Source organism: Saccostrea cucullata, unplaced genomic scaffold (genome assembly GCF_032062105.1).
Source record: "Saccostrea cucullata isolate Sc308-1 unplaced genomic scaffold, CSIRO_AGI_Scuc_v1 ctg64, whole genome shotgun sequence".
Lineage (NCBI taxonomy): Eukaryota > Metazoa > Mollusca > Bivalvia > Ostreida > Ostreidae > Saccostrea > Saccostrea cuccullata.
Genome location: NW_026937285.1, coordinates 549,109 through 576,945, shown reverse-complemented (window position 1 = coordinate 576,945; position 27,837 = coordinate 549,109). Strand labels below are relative to the sequence as shown.

The 27,837-nt window shown below is 34.2% G+C and overlaps 1 protein-coding gene across 3 annotated transcripts; it reads right to left on the bottom strand.

The window, feature by feature from the left end:
* Positions 1–351: 351 nt before the first annotated feature.
* On the bottom strand, positions 352–26,266 carry LOC134247738 (uncharacterized). Of its 3 annotated transcripts, XM_062730101.1 has the most exons (10): positions 25,764–26,266; positions 22,012–22,870; positions 19,795–19,873; positions 18,372–18,488; positions 16,766–17,976; positions 12,101–12,398; positions 8,591–8,881; positions 8,103–8,299; positions 7,863–7,881; positions 2,613–2,700 (listed from the first exon to the last, which is right to left on the bottom strand). In XM_062730101.1, the coding sequence occupies exons 1-9, from the start codon at positions 26,013–26,015 to the stop codon at positions 7,874–7,876; spliced, it is 3,312 nt and encodes a 1,103-aa protein (XP_062586085.1). In that variant the 5' UTR covers positions 26,016–26,266; the 3' UTR covers positions 2,613–2,700; positions 7,863–7,873. The 3 variants fall into 3 exon arrangements, with proteins under 3 accessions (XP_062586084.1, XP_062586086.1, XP_062586085.1); XM_062730100.1 differs by lacking the exon at positions 7,863–7,881 and having other exon boundaries at positions 352–2,700; XM_062730102.1 differs by lacking the exon at positions 7,863–7,881 and having other exon boundaries at positions 2,604–2,700; positions 8,084–8,299.
* Positions 26,267–27,837: the final 1,571 nt, after the last annotated feature.

Here is a 27,837-nt window from a genome sequence, read left to right as displayed (position 1 = left end):
GGACTTGGAATTGAACTCGGGACCCCTGCATTACTAATCAAGTGTTCTACCGCTGAGTTTCCCAAGCCAACATCCATGGTCTGTATAGCCTGAACTGCTACATTATATTCAAACAACCAGAATTCTGATTTTAAATAATTATAACTTCCATTAAAATACAGTTTATATATTCTACCCCTTGTGCCACTTAAAACAAAACCTGGTTGGCTATGGCACAGTGATAGAATTTTTGTGGGTAATTACTAGTAATTTGATCTTGATGCCCCTTGTACTATAACCCAAGTGTGGCACACGAGAATTTCATGGAATTTGGTATGCCTTCACTTGAAAAGAAAATTGACAAAACAGTCATTGTTAATATCATTTTCTGTATTATAAATACACATATAGATGTAAAATACATGCAATAAATATGAAGTACCAAAATAAATACATGTAATAAATAATGCTGTAATATCAAATGTTAAAATCACAAAAGATATGGCAAGATTTAATTAAATCTGCGTAGAGGTAACAGCTTCACATTCTGTACCTTTTACAATGTCTAGAATAATGTGTAAATTCACATTTAATTCATGTAAATTTTAAATCATTTTTTAACTTTAAAGACACAACCTTTCAATTGTGGGGGTTTTCTGAAAATTTCATCGAAAAACGATCAAGCTGTAGTATATACTGAATTATATATATTTAGCATCCTCAACTTCAAAATTAGTTGTTTTGTTTTATGTCCTTGATAAAAATACACCTTTTAATAATCAAAAGTCTATAAATGAATTAAAACAACATAAGGACAACTGGCAACAATCAATGTTGTTCGCTATATGGACATAACGATATGGACATAACGCTTTTTGACCGATGAATTTTCTGTTCAGTTGGGATGAAATATGATGAGTTTTTGATGTTGTGTAAGACTATAAATGCAACAGTATTTCATGTCACAAAATAGTTTGCTGTGGTAATTTACTAATTCATAAACAATTATATTTAGTAGTGCACCAAAAATGAATTCAAAAAATAACAAAAAATATCCAGAATCCAATAACTTTTAAATTTTGAAAGTTATCCGTTTCCTAATTGGGGTCTTGAATGACTTGAATAAGAACCAAATCTTGAACATTTACATCTAAAACTACTCTCCACTTTAAAATTATACATAAATCACAATAATTCTGTGTGTGGAGAACATTAAACATTTACATATTCAGAATGGAAGTTGGCATGCTCAAAATTTGAACAGGTGGTTCAAAAATTTAGTGGAAGACTCATCAAGCATTTAACAGAATGTTTCACCACATCTGTATTTGAAATTGACTTGTGTGTTTACTTTGTAAAGTATTACATTAATTTATATGGCTTGCTTCAGAAAACTGGTTTTGTGTTCATACAAAATAGTTTAATTCAACATTTCATTTTGAAAAACCCAGAGTTGAATACCATTCTCCATTATTAAAGAACATATATCTTCATTTTCATTATGTACTTTTTGGCAAAATTTCGTTAATTAATTTAACTCATTAAATAAATATGGTTTGAAAATAAAAGGTAAAATTCACCACACCTTTCAATTTAACAGTTTAAGTAAAGGTACATTTCTGTTAGTAAGTTTGTAACTTACCATAAAACATGTTAGGGAGGGTATATTCCTTTATAATAAATATTGTAAAATAGTGCAATGAAGTTATATCTATTGGGCCAAAAATAATTAATCAATAGTTTCTCGGGCCAAAAAAATTAGAATTCAATGCGGCAGGCAGGCAGGCTTTTTTTTTTTTTTTTTTTGGAAGCAGGTTTAACACCTTTTCTAAGCCATTTGTTCAATATAATGATAATATCTACCAATTCTTAAGTTTTGTTCTCTGAAATTGGTTGTAATATGTATTCAACTTTAAATAATGTTACTCCAAACATTTATTTAAAAGTTAATTAATATAATACTGACAATTAAGAAGAAATGCATTGTTTTTCTAATAAAAAACGTTTATCTTAGCACTTATGAAAAGGGGAACAACTCGATTTTCTTTTTCAACTTGGAAAAATAGAAAATTGAGTTATCTCTCTTTTCAATATGTCATAAAATTGATCAATGCGGCCGTTTTTGAACTGATGCGGCGGTGCCTGAAAAAGTATTAATTAATTTTTTTTGGCCTTGAAAAAAAAAAATTTTAAATAAACATCTTTATACCATGATTGTACATAACAAAAATGCTAATACTACAGAATCATATTCTTTTTCACAGGGTCATATTTCCTCAGAATCACAATATCTGTTCAATCCACAAGTATAAAATTACTCAGATTTTTCGGATTGCCAATTTATGAATTTATAAATACATTGTATTAAAATATGTGAAAAATTTCCACAGAAAATATGTGACCTCAAACATATTTCTTAATAAATCCCATTCAGAAAAAAAGTATTTCTACAGTAACTGTAGAATAATTATGGCATTTCAACATGGATGAGCTCCCAAGAAATTCAGCACGTCGATGACTCTTCGTGAATATCCTTGCGAGACAACAGTGGTAAAATCTTGACCTCTAAGCACTGGTCAGCCATGAGGTCATATACGTCGTCCAGTGATGCGTCACTGATATTGTGTCCATTTACTTCTAATATCTCGTCTCCCACATTTAACAGTCCAGCAAAACGCTCATCAGCATTTACGTCTTCCGAGAATCGGGACACAAAGATTCCTGTTAATACAAAAATAAACATTTCTATATTAATTTAAATAAAGTGAAAGAGCAACAGAAAAAAGAGATCAATTTATTGCATATTCTGTTAAAAACTAAAATCTTGATTTTAAAAAATTCCACCATTTGGAGAAATTTTGCCAAAATTTTCACCATTTTTAAAGTTTAAATTTCTCTATCGAGGTAGAAGATCAAGAAAGAATATTTCAAGAATGAAAAACTAGAACTGTCCAAACGGGACAAAATACCCCCCGCTGGGTTTTTCAGAAGTAAGTTTTTCCATAATAAAAATATGTATCAAACACCAATTATGAAATTTTTATTCCAGTGACCCTGAACTTCCCCAGATAATCTTGGGTCAAGGTCATGACACACCCTTGGGTCATGGGCAATCTTTCAGTGAAATGAGAACCTACCAAGTTTATCCATAAGAAAGATATGGACCGGACACAAATTATGATATTTCTCTTCCAGTGACCTTGAACTACCCCAAATGACCTTGGGTCAAGGTCATGACACACCCTTGGGTCATGGGCAATCTTTCAGTGAAATGAGAACCTACCAAGTTTATCCATAAGAAAGATATGGACCGGACACGAATTATGATATTTTTCTTCCAGTGACCTTGAACTACCCCAAATGACCTTGGGTCAAGGTCATGACACACCCTTGGGTCATGGGCAATCTTTGTGTGAAATGAGAATCTACCAAGTTTATCCATGAGAAAGATATGGACCGGACACGAATTATGATATTTTTCTTCCAGTGACCATGAACTTCCCCAAATGACCTTGGGTCAAGGTCATGACACACCCTTGGGTCATGGGCAATCTTTGTGTGAAATAAAAACCTACCAAGTTTATCCATAAGAAAGATATGGACCGGACACGAATTATGAAAATTTTCTTCCAGCGACCTTGAACTACCTTAAATTGACCTTGGGTCAAGGTCATGACACATCCTTGGGTCATGGGTAATCTTTGTGTGAAATGAGAACCTACCAAGTTTATCTATAAAAGATATGTATCAAACATGATTTTTGAAAATTTTCTTCTAGTGACCTTGAACTTCCCTCAATGACCTTGGGTCAAAGTCAGGGCACACCCTCAGGTCATGGGCAATCTTTGTGTGAAATGAGAACCTACCAAGTTTATCAATAAGAAAGATATGGACCGGACACGAATTATGAAATTTTTCTTCCAGTGACCTTGAACTTCCCCAAATGACCTTGGGTCAAGGTCATGACACACCCTTAGGTCATGAGCAATCTTAGTGTTGAGTAGTAGATTCTAATGTCCCTCTGTAAGAAAGATATGGACCGGACACGATTGCACAGACAGACGGACAGACAGACAGACGGACGGACGGACAGACGGACAGACAGACAGACAGACAGACGGACAGACGGACAAACGGACAGACGGACAAGGTGATTCCTATATACCCCCCCAAACTTCGTTTGCGGGGGGTATAATAATATATTACTAGTATATAAAACACTTCAAAGAAATAAATGAAATTTTTAAAGCATATTTGAATCAGCAGTTTGATTTTTCTTGGTCATCCCCATTTCCCCATTTCTTTTTTAACAACAGGAAAAGATATTTCTTTTTGTATAAGTAATATAAAGGGGGAAAACTCAACTAAAGAGAAGAATGATCTACAAAACCTCTGCTCATCTGTGGCTTGTCGTATAATTGTGTGATTTAAACTAAATAGAAATAATGGTTTTCATTCCTCTTCAACTAAAAGGCAAAGAGCAATTTTGGGTTAAGAAGCAATTTCACAGTTACCGTATATACTCGCCTATAAGTCGGTATTTTGGGAGTTAAATATTGGTCTAAAACTCTATGTCCGACTTAAAGGCGAGTCATAAAGATATTGGTATTTTCCGAAGGCTAAAAGGTAGTATCTTATTTGCATGTCCGATGATTATCAAAGAAAATGTCTGAATATATAAGATAATTTATGTATTCTTAGATTATATACATATAAAAGTACGGGTATTTACATATTTTAATAATTTTATTTGTATTTTAAAGGTCAAATATCAAGGAAATAGATATACTTGTATATTATATATGTTGTAAACAATCGTTAAAAAGAAGGAATTACAATATTTAATTAATTTTAAACCTCGTTGTTTTCTTTATTTACCTGTTCAAATATCGCTAAAAATAACGTTCATCAATAGAGTTACTTCCCCTTTTTGTGACGTCATTAGAGACACTCGACAAAATCTAGTAACATAAGTATAGTAAAATGTGCTCTTGATTATCTAAAATTATGGCAAATTTTGGGGAACAGATATGTTGATATATCAGAGTTATGCGTAGATCTGTCTGTTTAGAATAGGCTTTGTATATTTGAGTAAAGAATGTACGCAAATTGATTTTTCTTAATTCTTCGACCGATTCTGTTTCGTCCGAAGCCGGTAAGGGTGAAAGTGGAACTTAAATTAAAACAAAAGAGACAAGGGATCATCGCAGAGGCTAACGAATGTACATACATGTAATTTGTATTTAATGCCCTTTACTGAGTGTGCTCAATATTTCTGCAAAAAATATTTAACTGCGGAAAATTGATTTCATGTGTTATTTCTTAATTCATCTTATAGGACCAGGACTTTTACACTGTGAAAAAGTATAGAATCCTTTTTTTATATTGCATAGCCGTTTGAACCGGGCACACAGCGATTTTTTTATGCTAAGAATGAACAATGAACGGAACAACAGAAATTACGTCATCGTCGGATTTATATCATACCTGGGAATCCGAAAATGTAGCTATCACAGGTGCTTGGACCCCCCCTCCCCTCAGTTGTTCCGTACCCCAGTAGGTTTTCCACTTTAAAATAATATTTTTCTATGATATATTCATAAAGTATTACAACCGAAAAATCCAAAATTTAAGTGGAAAGAAGGCTAGTTTAAGCATTTTATTATTTCATACCCTCTGATACTAAAACAGAACGCTCTGTTTTAGTATCAGAGGGTATGAATTTTCCCCGTCCCTAAGAATCTGTGGTAAATAAGCATTTGTCTGGCACCTTTTTAATTTATGCGCAAGTAATTTTTATTCCCCCCCCCCTCCCGTTACTACTTCGAAGTAACATTTCTTTGTTGTCCCCCTAAACGGATATTAATTGCTTCATACAGGCCTGAAAATCTGTGTCACATAGCGCTTTCATTTTAAAAATATTTTAATATGAATTATTTCACCCTAATTTAGTTTAGAGAAAAGAAAACAAAACTATTTTAAGTATACAATCTGATTACAAGCTTGTGGTAACTATGTCAAGACACCAGCACAAGAGAAAATAAGTGCTGGAGGAAAACAAAACTGCGGGCAATAAATTGAGGAACAATCACTTGCGTGCATTAACACTGAGGTTTTATTGTTTGAATAAATACCGGTATGTAATGGAAACAATTTTGATATAAAAATTTTCTAGAAAAGAGACAACTGGAAGTAAATGAACGCATTCTTGAGTAAGTATTTTCTGACGCAGATATCAAGCGCGTATTTAGGGGGGAGGGGGGGGATTTCCAGGAAATACCCCATCCCAACTGAGATTTTTTTTTTATAGACACGATAACTTGGCAGATAATCAATTCCTTGTCTATTATACCACACCTTCCGTTTTTTGTCAGTCAAGTTTTAGAGATTGTTCATTCACAGAATATGAAAATTGCTAGTATTTTTTTTACTCCAGCATGTTAGAGGTTTACGCCGAAATACATGTACTTTTGACTTGGCGCCGAGTAATGTTCAGTCATGTACATATGACATATCGAAGTATTGCTATGACGGACAAGTAATTCGTGTATATTTTGCTTCGTTTTATTTTCAGTAGGGAGGAAGGGGCAAAGTACATGAACCAATCGTCAGGTATACTTGTGATCTTGTTGAGTACTGTAACAAGAATGAAAAAAAATATTTTCCTCAAAACAGTATTGCGGCTATAAATACCTAAACTGACAAATTGTAAAATGCAATTTAAATTTGAAATAAAGCCAAGAAATTCGTGAGATAATTTTATAATTAATTAAAATGTAGCCTATACTGGTCTCTTTAAAATGTCGCTTATATTTATAGTGTTAAAAGCCCACATGGCAATATCTCCCAAACAATAATGTTCCAAACACGGCAATATAGCATGCACTTCCTATTTCATGCTGTCTCTGATGACTTCACACAACAAGGGAGATAAGTGATTTACAATAAATGATCCACTTATCACACAGGTAAGTTTAAACGACTAATAGTGATGGAAATTGGTGACAAAAAAATAAACAGACATCAGAATGTCATTAATATTGCTCCAGGGGCTGACAATAATGAATAATTATGAATTTTCACAAAAATATTATACTTGACCTTTAAGTGAGCATTGTCCCTTTTTTTCATAATTTAAGATTAGATATGATCAGTGTCATTTCGAAAAATATTAAATGAAACCAGATTAAAACATCAATGGATTTACTTGAAACTGTCACCAGATTTTGGCAAAAAATTGTACCGACTTATAGGCAGGTCAATAGTAAATCCCACCAAAATAACGTCAAAAAATACAACCGACTTATAGGCTGACCGACTTTTAGGTGAGTATATACGGTACTCAGTTAGCCACAGAAGCATTTTTCGAAAGGGCCAAATGGAATGCTGGCAATAGAGGGGTGGTAAGCATACACTTGCCTATTTTGTGAATTTTTATAAATATCTTAATTTCCATTCTGTAGCACAGAAATGTTAGGGTCTGATAAAGTATAACCAAGCAAGAGCCTTTCAACTCATTAGATGTACTAAAGACTTCGAATACATATATATAGAGAATATAATCACTGCATTCTAATAAATGGAGAACACAATAGTAAGAGAATAGATGATCTGATGAAAACTGCAGTCATAAAGCACTCTATACTGATGAAAAGAAAATATACTGAACGGTTGGTAAACTGTATCTTTTATCTCAAATGAAAACACAACCACCCAAAAAAGTGAGATTTCAAAACCATAATGTGATTAGAAATACATTACATGATATAAAACAAGTGTAGTGTGTATAAACATGTTAATAAAATGTAAAATAAAAAAGATGCCAAATTACCAACCAAAAGAACCTGTACATCCAGAAAATCTGTCACACTAGATTTACTTACCATTTCAAATCTTAATTTCCTTCAAAATTTTAATTTCAGAAGATGTGAGTCATCAATGATTGCAGAACAATATCATAAAAACCTTAGACTTTTTAAATTCATTACTAACAATTTATCACTTGAAATTTTACAAGGCAAGTGATAATAATTGCATGTCTAGCTGGTCTAGCTATGACACTTGTTTATATAGAATTTTTTTTTCTATTCAAGAGTATCTTAACCTTTGACTTTAACACTAACCATGTTTGAATTGTGTGCTGCCTCTTGCTATGTAGAATCCGATTGGTCCCTTGTGTCGTCTGTTAAGTTCCACGATCTGTGTCCCATCAGGCAGTACTTCCCTCAGCTGACTGATCGAGACCTCGTCTTCTGACGTCCTGGACTCTATAGAACTACAATGTCCAGTCACGGCTACCTTATCTGATGTCTCTGTACTTCTGAAAGGATAGTATCCAAAGAATAGGAATGTTAAAGGGAGACTACTCCATCTTTTAACATATGTAGTCAAACATTGTTAACTCAAACTTCAGATAACAGAATTCAACTGTATTTAAAAATTTAAAATTTTTAAAATTTTAATTGTTCTATTCATTATATCAAGTCTGAGTTCTTTGGGCATAAAATTGTGTTGAATTACTGCAAATTGCTTTTTTTTTCAAATATATAATTTTGAATAAATAATATATCTTCCCAAACTCGGTATTCAACAATATATTTTTAACACTTACCCATGATTAGAGATCTCTGTGGATCTGTGTTTGGAACTTTTCCTCCCAAATAATTTCTTGAGTGACCTCCCCTTCTTGGCTTTGGGGGGTTTCCCCTGGGGAGGCATGTCCGCCGAGAGGTCCTCTGGGCGGAACTCCCCCTGTGTCTTGTTGATTCCTTTATCCAGACTTACGGCCTTTCGCAAAGTCTTGAACTTGCTCTTTGCCGCTGCCCGAAGGTTGCTCATTTTATTGGACAGAGAAATCCTGGATCCACTTAGCTCCTTACTCTTGGCCAAGTTGGTGGTGCTCCTGTTTTGAAGGTCAAGAAATATAATTGCTCTGCCAATTTTTATATCAATTATTATAATACTGTGAAATTATTATCTTTTGTCAATGGTACTTGGCTCGATTTTCATGGAATTTGTGGGCACCTTCCATTCATCCAAAAATAACATCCTCCACAGATTAATGAACAAAGTAATGTAAATCCTTTAAAATTTGTAGGTATAAAATAATACAAGAAATAATGTCCCCACCAACATGTAAAATTTAAGCAAATCACAAAAATTAGTCCTCATAAATTTCAATGATTCCCACAGCATTCAATCTTCTTTTTTTTTTTTTTTTTTTTTAGACTTTTAGAGACAGGACGGAATTAAATACTAGCTAATCTTTACTGCTATCAAAGTTCTCTACATTACATTATAGCTGATGGTCTATGCAAGGACATGTGCAGATAAGAAACTTCAAAGACTTGTACATGTACTTATGTTTATCTGTAATTTAAAAGGTAATCGATTTTTGCATGCCTATAGAAAGTAATCATGAATGAAATCTTTCAATGTTTTTACTATTCTTAACCATTTGATCAAAAAATAAACTCTAAACTCTACAAATATAAGAGGTTTTTCATTAAATAAGTTTTTTTAAAATCAGCATTTAGTATTTTTTCAACATAAACAAAGATTTACTAAATTAATTCATACACCCAATTTTATAATATGTACCAAGAATAGATTTATAATCAAGATTCCTCAATTTTACATATTATATAACTACATCTTCAAGTTCTACTTATATGGTCATATGGTAAATTTTAGTACCTGGATCAACTTTTGCTAAAATGAAAATATACTATAATACGGGTAAATAGAAATAAAAATTTATTTTAAATATTACTTTTTGGAAGGTAATAAAAATGGTTGGTTGCATATCGTGTGCCTAGATGGCCTATGCATACTTTTTCTGAAAAATCTACATACTTATAAAATCAGTCTACTAATACATGTACTTACAATTTGATATCAAACGCTAATAGCAAATTGATACATAGTGTAATAAATAAAAAGAAAAATAAAATTCAAAATAATTTGAAAAAAAAAAAACTGAAATGAGCACGCAAATCAAACCAAACTTGATCAGATAAATCTTTAAATATAAGGTCAGAAGTATTTTGTTTTAAATCAATATGTATCAAATTTATCATTTGCAATTTGATTGTATAGTGATAGAGAATTTTGCCATAATCACTTTACCTGAATTTTTATTGTGACATATCATGTTTTTTGGAAGTTGAGACAATATCATTGTCACAATATATCAGTATACTAATTAGGGCTGTGTATTGAGCAAAAAATTTCGTTACGAAACAATATTTTTTAAAGCGATATGCGATATATTGGATTCTAAAACAAGTCCATCAAAAAAGGCATATTAATCATTTAATGCATGGATTTCATAAAAAAATTTAGTGTTTTATTACCCATTTCAAAGTTCTTATCCCATAATCAGTAAATAAAACACTCCCAATCGAAACTTTTAATGACTGTAAAATCAACATGTTAAAATAAAATTATGTATATTATAATAATTACAAAAATTGTGTTATTTCTTTTATAAATCTATAATTATTGATCAGTTTTAATTCAAAAAAGTGAAATATAATCTTTGCTGATTAAAATTCCCATCTTTTTAACAGAATTAGAAGAAAAACTGCTTGTCCGATACGTATTGGAAGTAATTTTTCGATACGATATTTTTCTTGAATATCGATACGTATCGATATATTGATACAGCCCTAATACTAATCAGGATTCAAATCAATAAAAATTGGAGAAAACTCTCTGACGATTATTGCTAATAGTAAAAATTAGATGTCACCATCAATATTTATCGTTACAGGAACTAATATCAATTATGTTGACACCAACTTCTCTATATAGTTAAAACATGATTGTGATGTAAACCTTTTGTTTGTGTTGTCCATTCTTAGCTTAGTTTAGTTTTTTAAGAATGGACATTAAAAACGAACAGAATGGACAGTTAAAACAAACAGAATGGAGAGGTACAGGTAAACCTTAGCATGTGCACAAGAGGGAAACAAAAACAAATTAATATATTAAATAAGATTTAATGTACATGTAAATAAATGACAAAAAGAACTTGGAGATATAAGTTAATCCAGAACACGGTGTCTGCATCAGATTTGTTCGATTTTACACATTTAAATCCATCAGTAATGCACTTTATTTCAATTCACAAAACTTGTATTTAAATGACAAAATTTCACATTTGATTAAGATTTTGGAAGCACCATTCCCAAGAAAAGAATCCATTTTAAGCTTGAAGTAGGCTTACATGTATATTGAATCCATCAACCAGAAAACAGTTTGCACCATGAAAACTACACTGCTGCAGTGAATATTTCGGTAGCAAATAATTAAAATTGAAACATTTCCAGATTTGCATTTTCAGGTCGAAGTTTGGCCCATGGCTATCCAACACTGGAACACAATTTGCATTTCACCATTACACTGCTACAGTTAATATATCCTCAAAAACTGAATTCGAATTAAAAAAATTTCGGTTTGAATTCGAAATATCTGTATCTGTCGTCGAAGTTTTGAGGGGATCAAAGTTTGGATAATATTTTCTTTTAGGCTTACTATTCTCAGTTTCCAGGTAAAAGTATCACTGGTTGTGTGCATCTTTTGGTTTCAATTCGATTTCGATTCTGCCATATATTCTCTCCATCGGAGGGAAACATGTTTACCTTAACAACGCAAAATATAAACTGATTTTGAGGAGCTGCATTCTTATATAAAAACTAGCATCCCCGAAATCCACCTGTAACTGTCCATTCTTTAGACAAAGACCTTTTGTTATTTGTAACTGGAAACACAATGGCTATTCAACAAATTGCTGTGCACCCCAAGCGTACCTGTAACTGTCCATTCTGTAAACAATGAATTTATAGTATGTGTGCTACCCGTTTTGCACATTTTTTTGTTAAATTTTCAGAACAAAGAGAATCATGTTTTAAGTAGGAGAAAGGCCTCAAACTGTCCATTCTGTGAGAAAAAGAACTAATCTTACGGCCCTCGATTAACAGAATGGACAGTTTTTGGCCTTTCTCCTTTACAGAATATAGACTACTCTTTACCGATATAACAAAGAATGTATATCATATCATCTGCATCAATATTCATATATTCACGATCTTGTCTTTAAAAAAGGTATTGTTATTACCCATAATTCCTGTCAGGTAATGGTGGAACTTCCTGATTAGATTTATATGTAGAGGTCTCTGCAACATTTGGGGTACTCTGTGACACTTTCCTACTAAGCTTAGTACCCGCTTCCACTACATAACTCTCAGTATTGTTAGTTCCACTACCATGGAGTCTAATGTCTGCCTCTGGGCTACTAGATTTACCCTTCTCTTGCTCCGAGTCCAGTATTTCTGTTTTTCTGTTAACATGTTTCACTTTGGCATAGATATGATGTGACGTGTCTGGTTTTTCTTCATTCAGTTCTTGTACAGGATCTACAGAAAAGACAGGGTTAAAATAAAGACTGTAAAAGAAAATGTGAGAGAAGACAAGAGGCCCACGGGCCTTATAGGTCACCTGAGTATTGTGTAACAACTTTCAAACAATTAAATTTGGTTCGTGTTTTAAACCAGAGGCCATGAAATTCACAATTCACAATTTTGAAAGAGGCAACATTGCTAATCATAATTAAAACAAGAGGCCCATGGGCCACATCGCTCACCTGAGAAGCTTTGACCATTCTGTTCTTTACCAGATTTCCCCCTTGTAATACATAAAGCATCCCCACCCTACCCCACTGATCATAATTTAGACATTTTGAAATCTACACTACCCCATGATCCTTCCATGGGCACATATGTTTCAGCTTTTTTGGCCCAGTGGTTCCTGAGAAGAAGATTTTCAAAGATTTTTCCTATATATTTCTATGTAAAACTTTGATTCCCTATAATGGCCCCGCCCTTCCCCCGGGGGTCATGATTCCTATAATTTAGAATTAACACTACCCCAGAATGCTTCCACATAAGCTTCACTTTTTCTGCCCCAATGGTTCTTGAGAAAAAGATTTTCAAAGATTTTTCCTATATATTTCTACATAAAACTTTGACTCCCCATTGTGGCCCCGCCCTTCCCCCGGGGATCATTATTTGAACAATTTAGAATCTACATTATACCAGGATGCTTCCACATAAGTTTCAGCTTTTCTGGCCCAATGGTTCTTGAGAAGAAGATTTTCAAAGATTTTTCCTATATATTTCTATATAAAACTTTGATTCCCCATTGTGGCCCCGCCCTTCCCCCGGGGGTCATTATTTGAAAATTTAGAATCTACATTATACCAGGATGCTTCCACATAAGTTTCAGCTTTTCTGGCCCAGTGGTTCTTGAGAAGAAGATTTTCAAAGATTTTTCCTATATATTTCTATATAAAACTTTGATTCCCCATTGTGGCCCCGCCCTTCCCCCGGGGGTCATGATGTGAACAATTTAGAATCTACATTATACCAGGATGCTTCCACATAAGTTTCAGCTTTTCTGGCCCAGTGGTTCTTGAGAAGAAGATTTTCAAAGATTTTTCCTATATATTTCTATGTAAAACTTTGATTCCCCATTGTGGCCCCGCCCTTCCCCCGGGGGTCATGATGTGAACAATTTAGAATCTACATTATACCAGGATGCTTCCACATAAGTTTCAGCTTTTCTGGCCCAGTGGTTCTTGAGAAGAAGATTTTCAAAGATTTTTCCTATATATTTCTATATTAAACTTTGATTCCCCATTGTGGCCCCGCCCTTCCCCCGGGGGTCATGATGTGAACAATTTAGAATCTACATTATACCAGGATGCTTCCACATAAGTTTCAGCTTTTCTGGCCCAGTGGTTCTTGAAAAGAAGATTTTCAAAGATTTTTCCTATATAAACTTTGATTCCCCATTGTGGCCCCGCCCTTCCCCCGGGGGTCATTATTTGAACAATTTAGAATCTACACTATACCAGGATGCTTCCACATAAGTTTCAGCTTTTCTGGCCCAGTGGTTCTTGAGAAGAAGATTTTCAAAGATTTTTCCTATATATTTCTATATAAAACTTTGATTCCCCATTGTGGCCCCGCCCTTCCCCCGGGGGTCATGATTTGAACAATTTAGAATCTACATTATACCAGGATGCTTCCACATAAGTTTCAGCTTTACTGGCCCAGTGGTTCTTGAGAAGAAGATTTTTTAATGACCCCACCCTATTTTTGTCTTTTCTTGATTATCTCCCCTTGCGAGGGGATATGTCCCTTCATTTTAACAATTTAAATTCCCCTTCACCCAAGGATGCTTTGTACCAAGTTTGATCAAAATTGGCCCAGTGGTTCTTGAGAAGAAGTCGAAAATGTGAAAAGTTTACAGACGGACAGACAGACAGACGGACAGACGGACAGACGGACGGACGGACGGACGACGGACAAAATGTGATCAGAAAAGCTCACTTGAGCCTTCGGCTCAGGTGAGCTAAAAATTAGCATGCCTACTCTACTTACTCAATACCCAGAGGTAGATCAGAGTTACAAAGAGCAAACATTCTTCCACTTTCTAACCAGTTGTGCACCTCACCACAAAAAAAAAACACTGACCTTGGGGCCACATATGATAAAATTTTGCAAATTTTATTATATAATGGTTGATTAATACCAAAGAGCAGATTTCAAAGTATTAATTTATTTTCAGACTATGTAACTCCCCCCTCCCCCCCAACCCTTGACCCAGGGGGGGGGCATAAAAAAATAACCATTTCATAAATATATATACTTGGATCATTGGCATAAAACCCAGAAGCAAAGGGAAATATTTTCAAAGAATTAATGTATTTTAACTAAATAATCAAAAGAGCCCCCGCCCTAACACCTGAACTCCTGACTCTGGGGCCATAAAATTCACAATTTTGGAAAAGGCACTCTTGCTTATCATAGCTATGTGCTTAGTTAGTTTATTTAATACTCAGAAGCAGAGAAGAAGATTTTCAAAGAATAAATGCATTTTCACTGTATAATCAATAGAGCCCCGCCCTAACGCCAGAACCCCTGACCCTGGGGCAATAAAATTCACAATTTCGGAAAAGGCACTCTTGCTTATCGTAACTATGTGCTTAGTTAGTTTATTTCATACTCAAAAGCAGAGAAGATTTTCGAAGAATAAATGCATTTTCACTATATAATCAATAGAGCCCCGCCCTAACACCATAACCCCTGACTCTGGGGCTATAAAATTCACAATTTTGAAAAAGGCACTCTTGCTCATCATAACTTTGTGCTTAGTTAGTTTATTTAATACTCAGAAGCAGAGAAGAAGATTTTCAGAGAATAAATGCATTTTCACTATGTAATTTATAGAGCCCTGCCCTAACACCAGAATCCCTGACCCTGGGGCCATCAAATTCACAAATCTGGAAGAGGCACTCTTGCTCATCATAACTATGTACTTAGTTAGTTAACTTAAAACCCAGAAGCAGAGAAGAAGATTTTCGAAGAATAACTGCATTTTCACTATATAATCAATAGAGCCCCGCCCTTACGCCAGAACCCCTGACCCTGGGGCAATAAAATTCACAATTTCGGAAAGGGCACTCTTGCTTATCATAACTATGTGCTAAGTTAGTTTATTTCATACTCAGAAGCAGAGAAGAAGATTTTCGAAGAATAACTGCATTTTCACTATATAATCTATAAAGCCCCGCCCTAACACCAGAACCCCTGACCCTGGGGCCATCAAATTCTCAAATCTGGAAGAAGCACTCTTGCTCATCATAACTATGTACTTAGTTAGTTAACTTAAAACCCAGAAGCAGAGAAGAAGATTTTCAAAGAATAAATGCATTTTCACTATATAATCAATAGAGCCCTGCCCTAACGCCAGAACCCCTGACCCTGGGGCAATAAAATTCACAATTTTGGAAAAGGCACTCTTGCTTATCATAACTATGTGCTAAGTTAGTTTATTTAATACTCAGAAGCAGAGAAGAAGATTTTCGAAGAATAAGTGCATTTTCACTATATAATCTATAGAGCCCCGCCCTAACACCAGAACCCCTGACCCTGGGGCCATCAATTTCACAAATCTGAAAGAGGCACTCTTGCTCATCATAACTATGTACTTAGTTAGTTTTTTTAATACCCAGGAGCAGAGAAGAAGACTTTCAAAGAAATAATGCATTTTCACTATATAATCTATATAGCCCCGCCCCAGCACTAGAACCCCTGACCCTGGGGCCATGAATTTTACAATTTTGGTAGAGGACTCAATGCTCATTACATTCATGCCAATAGTTTGCCTGCTTGATGTCCAGGAGTAAAGAAGAAGATTTTTAAAGATTGCAATAATTTTAGTGGTTTTGGCCCCACCCCTCAGGCCCCAGGGGACCATGAAATTCACAATTTTTGTTTCCCTTCACCCATAGATGCTGTATACCAAATTTGGTTGAAATTGGTTCAGTGGTTTCAGAGAAGAAGCTGAAAATGTTCAAATGTTAACACACGACACACGACGCACGACGACGGACGAAAACGGATGGCAATAGGTCACCTGAGTTACTCAGGTGACCTAAAAAACAGAATTTGGTTTTTCCTTTTCACAGAAATTTATGTGCAAACAAAGGAAAACCATATGACCTCTGTAATAATCAGTTTTCATTTACTGGGCACAAGAACTTTATTTCCGCATAAATGAGACTTTTTGCTGATGAAAATTTTGTTCTGGAGTATATTTTTATTTGTAAAAATTATACCAGAATTTGAGAAAATTTGTCCTGTTTAAAATTACCAAGTAACTATATCATACAAAAAATAAGGTCTGGCAAAATTTCATAATTTACAGTAGCACACACCTGTTAGGGTGAGTTGATTCATTCCATCATCAGCAGAACACATAACAGTTGCATAGTCTGGGTCCTGGGGATCATACTCCTCCTCATCAAATAGTGGTGCTGCATTTCCATCTTCCTGATTGTCGTCCGATTCTGCAGACAGCTCCGAAGAACCAGAAGCCCGCTCTGTATTCTCAGACTCTGGCACTGAAGCTGATGATTCCCTGCTAACTGTAACATGGGAACTGGTCACTTTCTCTGGAGATTTACTCCTAGGATCCTTTTCTCGTTGATCTGACTTTGGAATTTTGTTTAACACTAGAGGCTTAGCAAATACATTGTCTGAGTCACTTTCCATCATGTCCTCCACAGCCAAACCTTGTTGGTCCATTTTTATCACAGAAGCTTCATATGGCATCAGTCTCTCAGGTTCCAAAAGGCCAGAGTTAGTTGTATCACTTTCCTCAGTATGTCCTAAAACATCATCATTCAAATCTGTAAACTTCAGATCCTTTCTGAATTGCACTTTTGATAATGGCTCCCTAAATCCTGGTCTTGCAGACGAGTTATCATTTACAAGCATCCTTTCCATTTGGTTAAAATTATGAGGAGATTTAGGAGCAATGGGTAAGTCTTTGTGATCGAAATGAGCACCAATGGGATGATTTTCATTGAGGGCTATTTGGGAGGAAATGAGAGTTGTCTCTGACTGGTCAGAATCACTGGACTGAGACAACTTTCTGGAGTGTCTTCGTATCTTATCCTCTATCTTAGGATTAAACTTGAACTGGTCAACATCACGGTCAAAAGTCCTGGCATCGGACTTCCCATGCAGATGACTCTCTGATTTGCTCTTGAAAGTTTGGACATTTTCCATCTCTTCTTCCCTCGGATTTACTGCAGAAAATTTCCATGTTTTTTCTTTCCTCCTTGGAGTACACAACACAGATACATGGCTTTCACTAGCACAGTTCTTCCATGTGGGAGCACTATTTGGTCTTGCCGTCAGACACCGCTGCACTATTTTGTAAGGAGTGGGCTTCTTCCTTTGTTGGTAGATTTCTCTAACAAAAGTATCATCCTCTGTAATGGTTGGAAGCCCAAAGCTAGGGTCAGAGTCATCCACCTCTTCCTCTTCTTCTTGCTGGTTCACTGCCCTAAACTGGTATTCAGCCATCACAGGGTGATGCCGTATTTCTTGGATGATGGAATCATCATCACTATCTTTTCTCCTGCAATGTATGATAAAATATTAATCTAGCTGTTTTTTTTATTATCTTCATTTAACACAATAATCAAAACCATATAGAATACAAATCTAAAAGTGTGCTTTGAAATATGCATAGAATTTACTTTTAAAAAAACTATTTTGGATCCACAAAGGGGGAAAAAGGGAAAACACTGGCCAATCAAAGACAGGGTTGTCCCTAAGAATTGAAATACATGTAGAAGGGGACATTTGGAAAATAGACAGGGATCTGGAGTTCTTCCCCTTATATTGGGAGTTTAGGAGGAATACCAAAATAACTGGGGGATTACATCATTACAGGCAGGGAAATTCCCTGGCCCCAGGGTCTTAGGGACAACCCTGCTGAAACTCCTCATATTCATGAAAGTTCTTGGGTACCTTGAAATTCTGGAGTCCTTTAGGAATTCAAACTTGTCTACAGCATGCCTGGTTTGACCAAACTCCATGGCTGACATTGGTCTGTGGTGCAGATGGCTAGAATCCCATATGGATGTCCTTCAAAAATAAGAAAACAGAAGTAACTACATGTATAAAATTGGATGCTTGGTTAATATGCCCTTCAAATTGAAAACTTTATTTTACAATGCATAAGATGTTCAAAAAAAAATTGCAATTTATTCTACGAAAAAGTTGCATTCTACAGTTGCATATGAAAATGGCATGGTAAATTTGAAGAAAGCAGTTAAAACTATAAATTATTTAAATAACTGTTTTAATAATATAAGGGTACATAAAAGCAGTTGTACATGTAAAGGTATTTTTCAATCAAGCTTTCAATAATAAAAGAAGAATTTCAGCAGTTAAAACCAGAAAGTATTTAAATAATTTCTGTCTTTTAATAATATAAGTGTGTTCCTACATATTCTTTGAAACAAAACATTCCTCATAATTGTTGTTAATAGTCAGTATTGCAATCATCGAACATTTCGTTATTTATAATGCAATTTTGGTTTCATTTTTATGCTTCGTTCAAAAAGCTTGATAGAATAATTTTTTGAAATGTTCCAGAAGACTTGCAGGCACTTTTTTGTGCGCAATAAATATACAGTTTTTTCATTGCCTTTTTGAAATAAAAATTGCAATTTGTATAAGAGATGAACTCCTGAATGAAACTTTCAAAAATAAAAAAGAAGTTTTTAAAGAATCATATTATTGGTATATTTAATGCACACTTATACAACTAACTTACATGTAAATCATGTGCATGTTTAGCCTTTACAAATTTCAATGTGTGTGGCTTTACCAGATCTCTTTTAGCTCATTTTAATGTAATTAAACAGTGATGTACTGTTACATGACAAAACAGCTGAAGCATTTAAAATACATGAATCTCTACTCAAAGCTTTCAGGATTGTCAAAAAAAAAAAAATCACAACTATCCTATTTACCCTAGAAAGAGTCCATGTTGCTCCAAAATATTTAATTTGGGAGTGTCTGCTGAAATGTGTTGAAAAAATAATAATAATTTAATATTTAGAACCTTCCTCCTTTAAAAAAAAGCTTTTAAAAATGCAAGCTGGTACTTGTCCCTGAATATAAAAAAAACAATTTGTTCATAGAAGTATCATCTCTGTTCCTCTGATAATAATATATTTTTTTTTAAATTATGAATGAAAAAAAAACAAAAAAAACAAAATCTGAGCAAATTTGAAAAAGATAAAGACAAAAGGGACGAGGGATGTCTGAAAGGGCAAATACGGTACTTATACAGGTTTATCAATTGTAAACTTCTGCTCTTAAACATGAAAGCTGTGTTGATAGTGATGCATGACTGATAGTCAGATACAGAGGTAACACTTACCCATTGTGGAGGTCTCTAATTCCTTTATCCAACGTCATCCTCGTTAATGACTGTGCTATACCGGAATCCACATCAGAATCTGTAGAATCAAGAAACATGGTGAAAATAAAATAAAACTAGATGTGTTTGTCCCCTAATCTTACCAAAAGAGTTATTTGTTATAGGTAGATATTTCACTCACATCAATCTTCTGCGTAATCAATAATTATTTATGACATTTTTTTTTTGAACGACCAAAACACTAAATTACTCTCATTCTAAATGGTGAATATTTTCTGCACTTCTGACAAATGAAATAATTTTTTCAAGTATCATTATACGCACACAGTATCCAACTTATTTGTTACTAAGACTTTTTTGTTTTTGAAAACATTAACTGATTTCCCAAACACACAGTGACGTAAATTTCTAACCAATTAATATTGAAATTGAGTAAACAGGCCTATACAGCTGATTAATCATTTTAATTTGCTGCATCGTTAATTTTATGAGTCATATGAAGCTAGTACTTTTAGCACTCCATGCTATTATGGTAATTTCTTGAAATTGATAAGGACAGTTTACAATTGTCTGACATGTAGAATCTATGCTGATGGATGAGAATTTACAAACTGAAAGATATACATCTCAAACCCTTAATGAAATTCTCAAAATTTATAGTTATAGATAATACACGCACCTATATCAAAACTGTTGATTTATAGTGGGAATTAAATGCCTTAACCATTCAGTGATAAAAATGATATTTAGGTTAAATTTACCAGTCAAGTTTTTATGATGATGAGAGAGAGAGAGAAAAAGAGAGAGAGGGGGGAGGAGGAATGAGTAGTTACTTGAATTTATTTATTTTTAATTCAGTAAAAGAAAACATCAAATTAGAGAGAAATGAGGAAAAAACACAAAAAATTGCACTCTAATGTTTGCATTTAATATATTTTAATTTATCACTTTAAATAAAGTAGGAGGATAAACTTTTAAATTGCAAGTTCAAAGTACATTGATTTTTAACCCAAATTCCATTTCAATAAAAGCTTTAAAGGGTAACATTTTCTTTAAAAAGTGTTTAGCCAATGGCTGTTTAAATTTGATTATTCATCTTCTGAACTTTGGAACAAGTGGATTTAAAAATATTTATTTTTTTATTTCTTATAACGGCACACTGTCTAAAAAATGGTCAGAAAGCACAGTCTAACAGAAAAACCTTTGTGAGACCTTTAGAGCAATCTAACAAGTTTTCATAATCTCTTTTTAAATATCACACAAATCACTTTAAAGAAGTATATTAGAAAATAAATCAAATTGATTTTTTCTGAATGATAAACATTTTACATAGGTTTGTTCTTCTCAAACACAATAAAAAAAAATCATAACTAAAAAATTATGTTCAATCTTTCTTTTAAAATTCCGACATTTTTTATAACAGCAATATCAAATAAAATCTTTGACAAGTCTTTTAAGTATCAATAGGTCAAACCAGCCCCTATTCATACCACATGTTGTTAAATTTAAATCATGTGAGAAAATGTGTCCCCCAAAACAATGAGATACCTGGTGTTGCCTTTAGATAAAAACTCCGAACTGAATTATTGATTTGAGAGGGCATTATTGATGGGTGAGACAATAACCCCAAGGCAACATTCCCTATGATAAACCTCCCTCTAAAATATGCCATTTATGGGAAAATATATCAACGAGATTATTTACCTACTGGCTAATCAAACATGGCCAAGCCCCTAGAACAACACCCCTCGCAGACAATGTGTGTAATGCGGTCAAGTCTGTACTGTTTATATGAATATTCTAAGCTTTTGTGTACACTACAAGCTCTCAGGTCTGTGTGAAGTTTTTGTAGTCCATTCAATGATTTTACAAATCTGAACACATTCATCTTTAAACGTGTTTATAAGCATATTGTCTTCATACATGCATGTGTATAACTTTGATGTAAAAACATATTAAGACACCTTTCCAAAGCATGAATATTTTCAAGTCATGGTGTGATACTGTAGCTTATATATCAAACACAGGGACATTAAAAAATTCAGAAAATACCAGGATGTTTCACTTTAATTTTTTGGGGAAAAAAATAAATTAATACACTATAAACTGCATGATCATGCATCTTCTGAGAACTGTCTTTTTTCTAAGAAAATCAATTGACCTCACCTGTAATGCGTAAAAGGCTTATTATCTACACTTAATATTTGCATTAATTACCTTTATTGCTGTTTTGCACAAGATTTCCATTCTGCCTTTGCTGCAGATAACCAGCGATGGATATCTGATTCAGGTGACCAGTGGAGCCATACTTTCTCTCTTTTGGTGAGAATTCTGGGTTCAGGTGACCGGTGTCGTAAGGTAAGTGATCATTTCGGGGTGACAGGTGTGAGGGTCCCAAGTTAGAGGACTGCACTGAGGAAGAGTCTATGTCAATGGCACTGTCAGGAGGGGAATCTGGACTTAGCACTCTCCAGTGTGAGGAGTCAGATAAGGTACTATTAGTATTGTGGGGGGTCTGATGCTGAAACTCCAATCTCCGTCTGTAACTCTGTATCTGTTTTTCTTTCCTCTCGAGTTCTAGTTCTAACAATTTGATACGATCTGAGCCATAATCACTCTCTGACTGGCTAGGTCTTTGAAATTTCAATGGTTCAGATAGGTCTCCATGGTGCAGAGGACGACTGGGCAGAGTATATGACTTAGTTTTTGGAGGCAATCTTGGACCACGTTCACAGTGCCTTTCTGCAGAATCCAGAATTAAGGATGGAGTGGGACTTGTTAAACATGACCGAGGATGTCTATGGTGACCAAAAATCCTCTCCATTTCTCTGTCATATTTGGTTATTGCTGGTCTCTCTGAACTAACACTGCAAACATCGTCATTATAATGAACTTCGTCGTCAAAATGAACATGAAGGCCTGAGTTGAACATTTGCCTTGAGGGTCTCCTTGAATCTTTGGGGTTTCTTCTGTGGAAAGTGTGCGGATATTTCTTGTAGAGGTTTTGGAGATATTCAGAATCCATTCCATTTCCATACTGGCTGTGTCCAATCTCTCGTCTGGCATTTTTTAAATCCTGTAACCAAAATATAAATAAAATAAGCATGTAAACAAGATTAATTTCTCTAAGCAATTTTTCAATTGTTCATCTTTTAATGATAATATTTATCTACTTTATTAATTTAAAAACTCAAAATTACCACGTTCATGTAATTATAAACATTTTAACACTTTCAATGCATTCTACTCCAAAAATTCATAGGCCTAAACAGTTTCTGTAACACACAAGCTAATTCAGAGAATTTGTGTCCCCTGCTTAGGGAAAAAGTCGGATCCCCCTGACTGAATTTGTAGAATTATTAAATGTATACATGTATACTGAAGCAAATAAATACATGTATGTCAATATGCATATAAAGATTTGATTGCTTATTCTTTATTATGTGTATAGAAGATTCTTTTTATATGGAATATTTATCACACTGTAAAGTGTAATGATGATTTTATGAGTTTGTACAAGCCAGACCTCATAAATTTTTCATTTCACATGCTGAATACTATCATTTAGTAAAAAAAAAAAAAAAGTATTTCGAAAAAAAAAAATTGGATCGTTCGGGATTCGAACCCGCGACCTCTTACATGTGAAGCGAGAGACATACCGCTAGACCACGGAACTGCTTTATCCTGGCGAAAATTATATGCAAAGATGAAGTCACATACATGTATTTATATATTCACGTTCGATATTGTCAAAATTTTACACAATGCATGGTGGCTAATTTAACCTTTATTAAACAGTTCTAATGTAATAAGAAATCAATGTAAAGTCCGCCGAGAACCTGTTTTATACGTACCCGGTCATAACTCTCCTCATGCCCCTGTGCTAAAAATAGCGACATGTAATACAATAAATACTAACAAAACAAATGGGGCGGGACACTTTGAGAGGGGTGAGAGAGGTCCTAGGGAGTTTTGGTATATAATTGCATTGCAAAAGTTCAAAATCCTCTTGAAATATCGCCTGGAAAGGATAGTGTTACAAACAGACATAATGTATAAATTTATGACCTTAAACTTTGACCTTTTGACCTCAAAATAAATAGGGGTCTTTCTTAGGTCACAGGGAGTTTTATGTAAAATTTCATTGCAAAAGCTCAAAGGGTTCTCGAGATATGGTGGAAACGAAAGTGTTATAATAGACACAATTTGCGAATTTATGACCTTGACCTTTGACCTTTTGACCTCAAAATCAATAGGGTTCCTCTTTAGTTCATACGGAGTTGAGATGCAAAATTTCATTATGAAAGCTCAAAGGGTTCTCGAGATATCGTGTGGAAATGAAAGCGTTACAGACAAACAGAATGATGGACAGACAGACGGACAGACCCAAATTAATATCCCCCACTTTTCAAGCGGGGGACAATGAAATATATCTGTCTTAAAAATTAACTTGTAATATGCATATGAGGCAGATCTTGTTTCTTCATTTCACAAATTGTGACTTATTTGTCTAAATCATGTTTTAATCTTGAAAGCAAAGATGTAATGCATTCACATCCAGTAACACACATATCAGGAATCTCAGTAATGTGGGCCTTTAAAGCTGAAAACTTCTGACAAAATCCTGGCATGCAATGAATCCACATTGAACTTGATGATGCTGGGATAATTAAGTACATTGTCCATTTAGCGAACATATAAGGTGTACCAGTAATTACATATATAGGTGTGCATATATATCTTATATCTGCCTGAGGCTAATAATTTGTGTTTGGACCATGTAAACCTAAATGTGATTTGATGTGCTTAGACACGTACATGTATGTAAATTTATATAAACTAGGAAACCGGCAATGTGTGTTAAAGGTCTACACTGTAGCTTTATTCCTCTGTCAATAAATATCTTGACCTTTGTCCAAGTAAATCTGAAATCTATATCATTATCTCTCTTATATCATTTTTCATATGTGTGGGATGACTGGGATCAAGTTTGAAAGTAGAACTACAATTAAATGTTTTTTAATCAATTACAGGCACATGTAGAAAAAAGAAAATTTGAAAAAAGATGCAAGATACTATTTACCAAGTCAGTGACTTGTCATGAAATCACATACTAGTATTGATGGGGCACATGTATAATTAAAGTCTAAACTCTAAACTGTGTCCCTTAACACGTACTTTGCTTTAAACTAAATCAAGTTCCTTCGAACCAGATATACTAATTAAACAAGTAAAAGTCACCAATATAAAAATAATCTAGACTTATTTTGAATCAGAATGCATGTACAATAAATTACTAAATATAATAAATGTCTTTCTGATCAAATTATGCTTAAAATTATCATAAGATCCAATCCGACCTGCACAAAAATTAGTGTATGCAGGAAATTTGATTACTGTAGTCCCATTCACAGTGTAATTAGCACATCATCAAATATTAATAAGATGGAAGTCTGAACGTCATATCAAGTGACAATAAAAAAAGAATGTCAATACAGTGAATATTTCAATTTTCATTCACATATATTTCTATAGCAGCATGACTCATGAGGCACAATTAGAATTGCAAAGGTGTCTGCAATTATACAGGAAATATCAAGACACTTGTTTAAAAAATCAAATTAAACTCAGTGAAGTTAACAATCAAATTTTAAACCTGAGGGAAAAAAAGTTTAAAAGAATTACAATTGGAGATGTACAAATTTCCACTGACTTGTCGCAGGATTCTTACTTGATTCCTCTTTATAAGAAAGATTTTTTTCTTTCAAGAGTCACTGCTATATTCTCTCTTTAACTAATACATGTAACTGTTGATCATGATGTGACCTAATTGGTACTTGAAAATATACATTACTGTGCATTTCTGAATTTCATCTAGGCCAGTATGAATGATAGGGAAAATGTAAAAATTAACCTGTACGTTACAGCTAGTACGATATGTAGCATTGTAAACTTCAAAAGATGCATACCTGTAGAGATTTAGATCTCATTGCATAGTTTTTGGCCTTGATTTTCTCCCTATTTTCACTAGGTATTTCCAGCCCCGGAGAAACTGAGGCAGTAATAAATGGATTCTCACACTCAATGTCATCGTGAACATTTGGTTCTATAATGTTATCTGTCGTGTTTCGAGTTTTCCCGGTAATTCTACCTGACTTAACAAGTTTATCGTAATACGATTGGTGTGTAGGAAGCCCACTTTTTAATCTCAATGGATCCATCGTTATTCAAGTTTTCACAATTATCAACAACAGGTGCGCGAAAAATATATCTAATGATAAAGTGATATAAAATCCGTCACATGTTTTTAATTTTTCTGTTTGAATCTATTATACAAATGAAAATATTGTGCCATATCTTTTCATTTAAATAAACACTCAGCAAGTTTGACACTCTAACCGTTAGTCATTGATTTTCACTGCACAAGTCATTCAACCATACTCGACACTATCCATTTTTGCAAGCTTTGTGTAGTAACCTTCATACGTCATCGACTATTGTGTATAAAGCATGCGGTAATTATAGTCCGTTTCGCATTGTCTTAAGTGGGTAGTCAGTGAATCATAAAGTTAATCTGAACAGTATTGAGAAAAAAAAAAACGCATTTTTTAATGTTTTTATAAACAAAATTTAACATAAACTATTGTTTTTCACTTGTTCGCAAAGCCATGGCATTTTGTCGGTTGAGACTAGCTGGTATACCGCTTTCCAGTGGGGGATTAATTTCGGTCTGTCTGTCCGTCTGTTTCTCTTAATACTTTCGTTTCCGAGCGATATCTCGAGAAGCCTTTGAACATTTATACCACAACTTCCTATGGTATGGGGAAGATCCCTTTTTATTTTGAGGTCAAAAGGTCAAAGGTCAAGGTCGTAAATCTATACATTCCGTGTGTATGTTAAACTTTCTTTTCCAGGCGATATCTCACGAAGCTTTGTAATCAATTTTTTTACCGTAAATCCCAGTAGCCCCGCCTGCCATTCTTAAAGTGCCCCTTCGAACACCCCCCCATCCGCGTACACTCTTCTTTTTTTCCTTAAGCGGGGAAACAGATTGACGGTCTGAATTAGCTTGTTCAATCACTTCAATAACAGAAGTTGATAATATCTGGAATGCATGACTTTTACAGAACAGAGATTTGTACTGACTAAAAAATAAAATATCAATTCGTGAAAGATATGTCACTGTCGTTTCAAACTAAGAGCGAAATTTTAAGGTAATACATGAACTTATATTGGTGAACATTGGGACGAGATGGCTGTACACAAACACATGAGCTTGATACAAGATATTGAACATTAAAATTCTCTAGATTTTTTTTAAAGACTATCTATAACATATATAAAAATGTTGCTTATATTGGATCTTTCGAAAGCAAAATGTATTTGAATTGATTGATTGTAGGTTGTTTTACGTCCCATTCAGGAATTTTTCACTCATGAAAAGACGTCACCATATACCGGTGAAGGGCTTCAAATTAAGACCATTACTCGGTACTCATGGGAATTGTTTATCGTTCCAAAGCCTGTCGACACACGCGCGGGGCCTCGGTTTTTAAGGTCTGCATCTTTCACTTTAAAGTGCCGGGCGCATGTATGGCGAAGGAGCAGTTGGTTCAATTTTTTATCGACTAAGTCAGGGACTTTCCGATCATGGAGCTCGAGCGCAACATGTATTTAGAAGAAAAACAGAAAAAAATGAACAACAGTCATTGAACACTTGCATCTTTAAAAAAGACCATGAATGAAATCCACTTGTTTACTGTTAAGTGGATAGTATACAGTACTATTAGTACTGAGCATTCTAAAACACACCGGTTTATCTGTACCACAAACCTCAATCAAATGATTTGGAGAAATATATTGAAGCAAGCATTATCACATTATACACAATATCTGAATAAACGGACGAAACTGTATTTATATACAAAACTGAGTAGACTTTCAGGACGCAGAACACAGGACACAGAATAAAGATGACATCAAGGAAATCAGATGTGTAAATATGGTTAGAAAAATTCTTTCTCGCACAAATATATGAGCAGC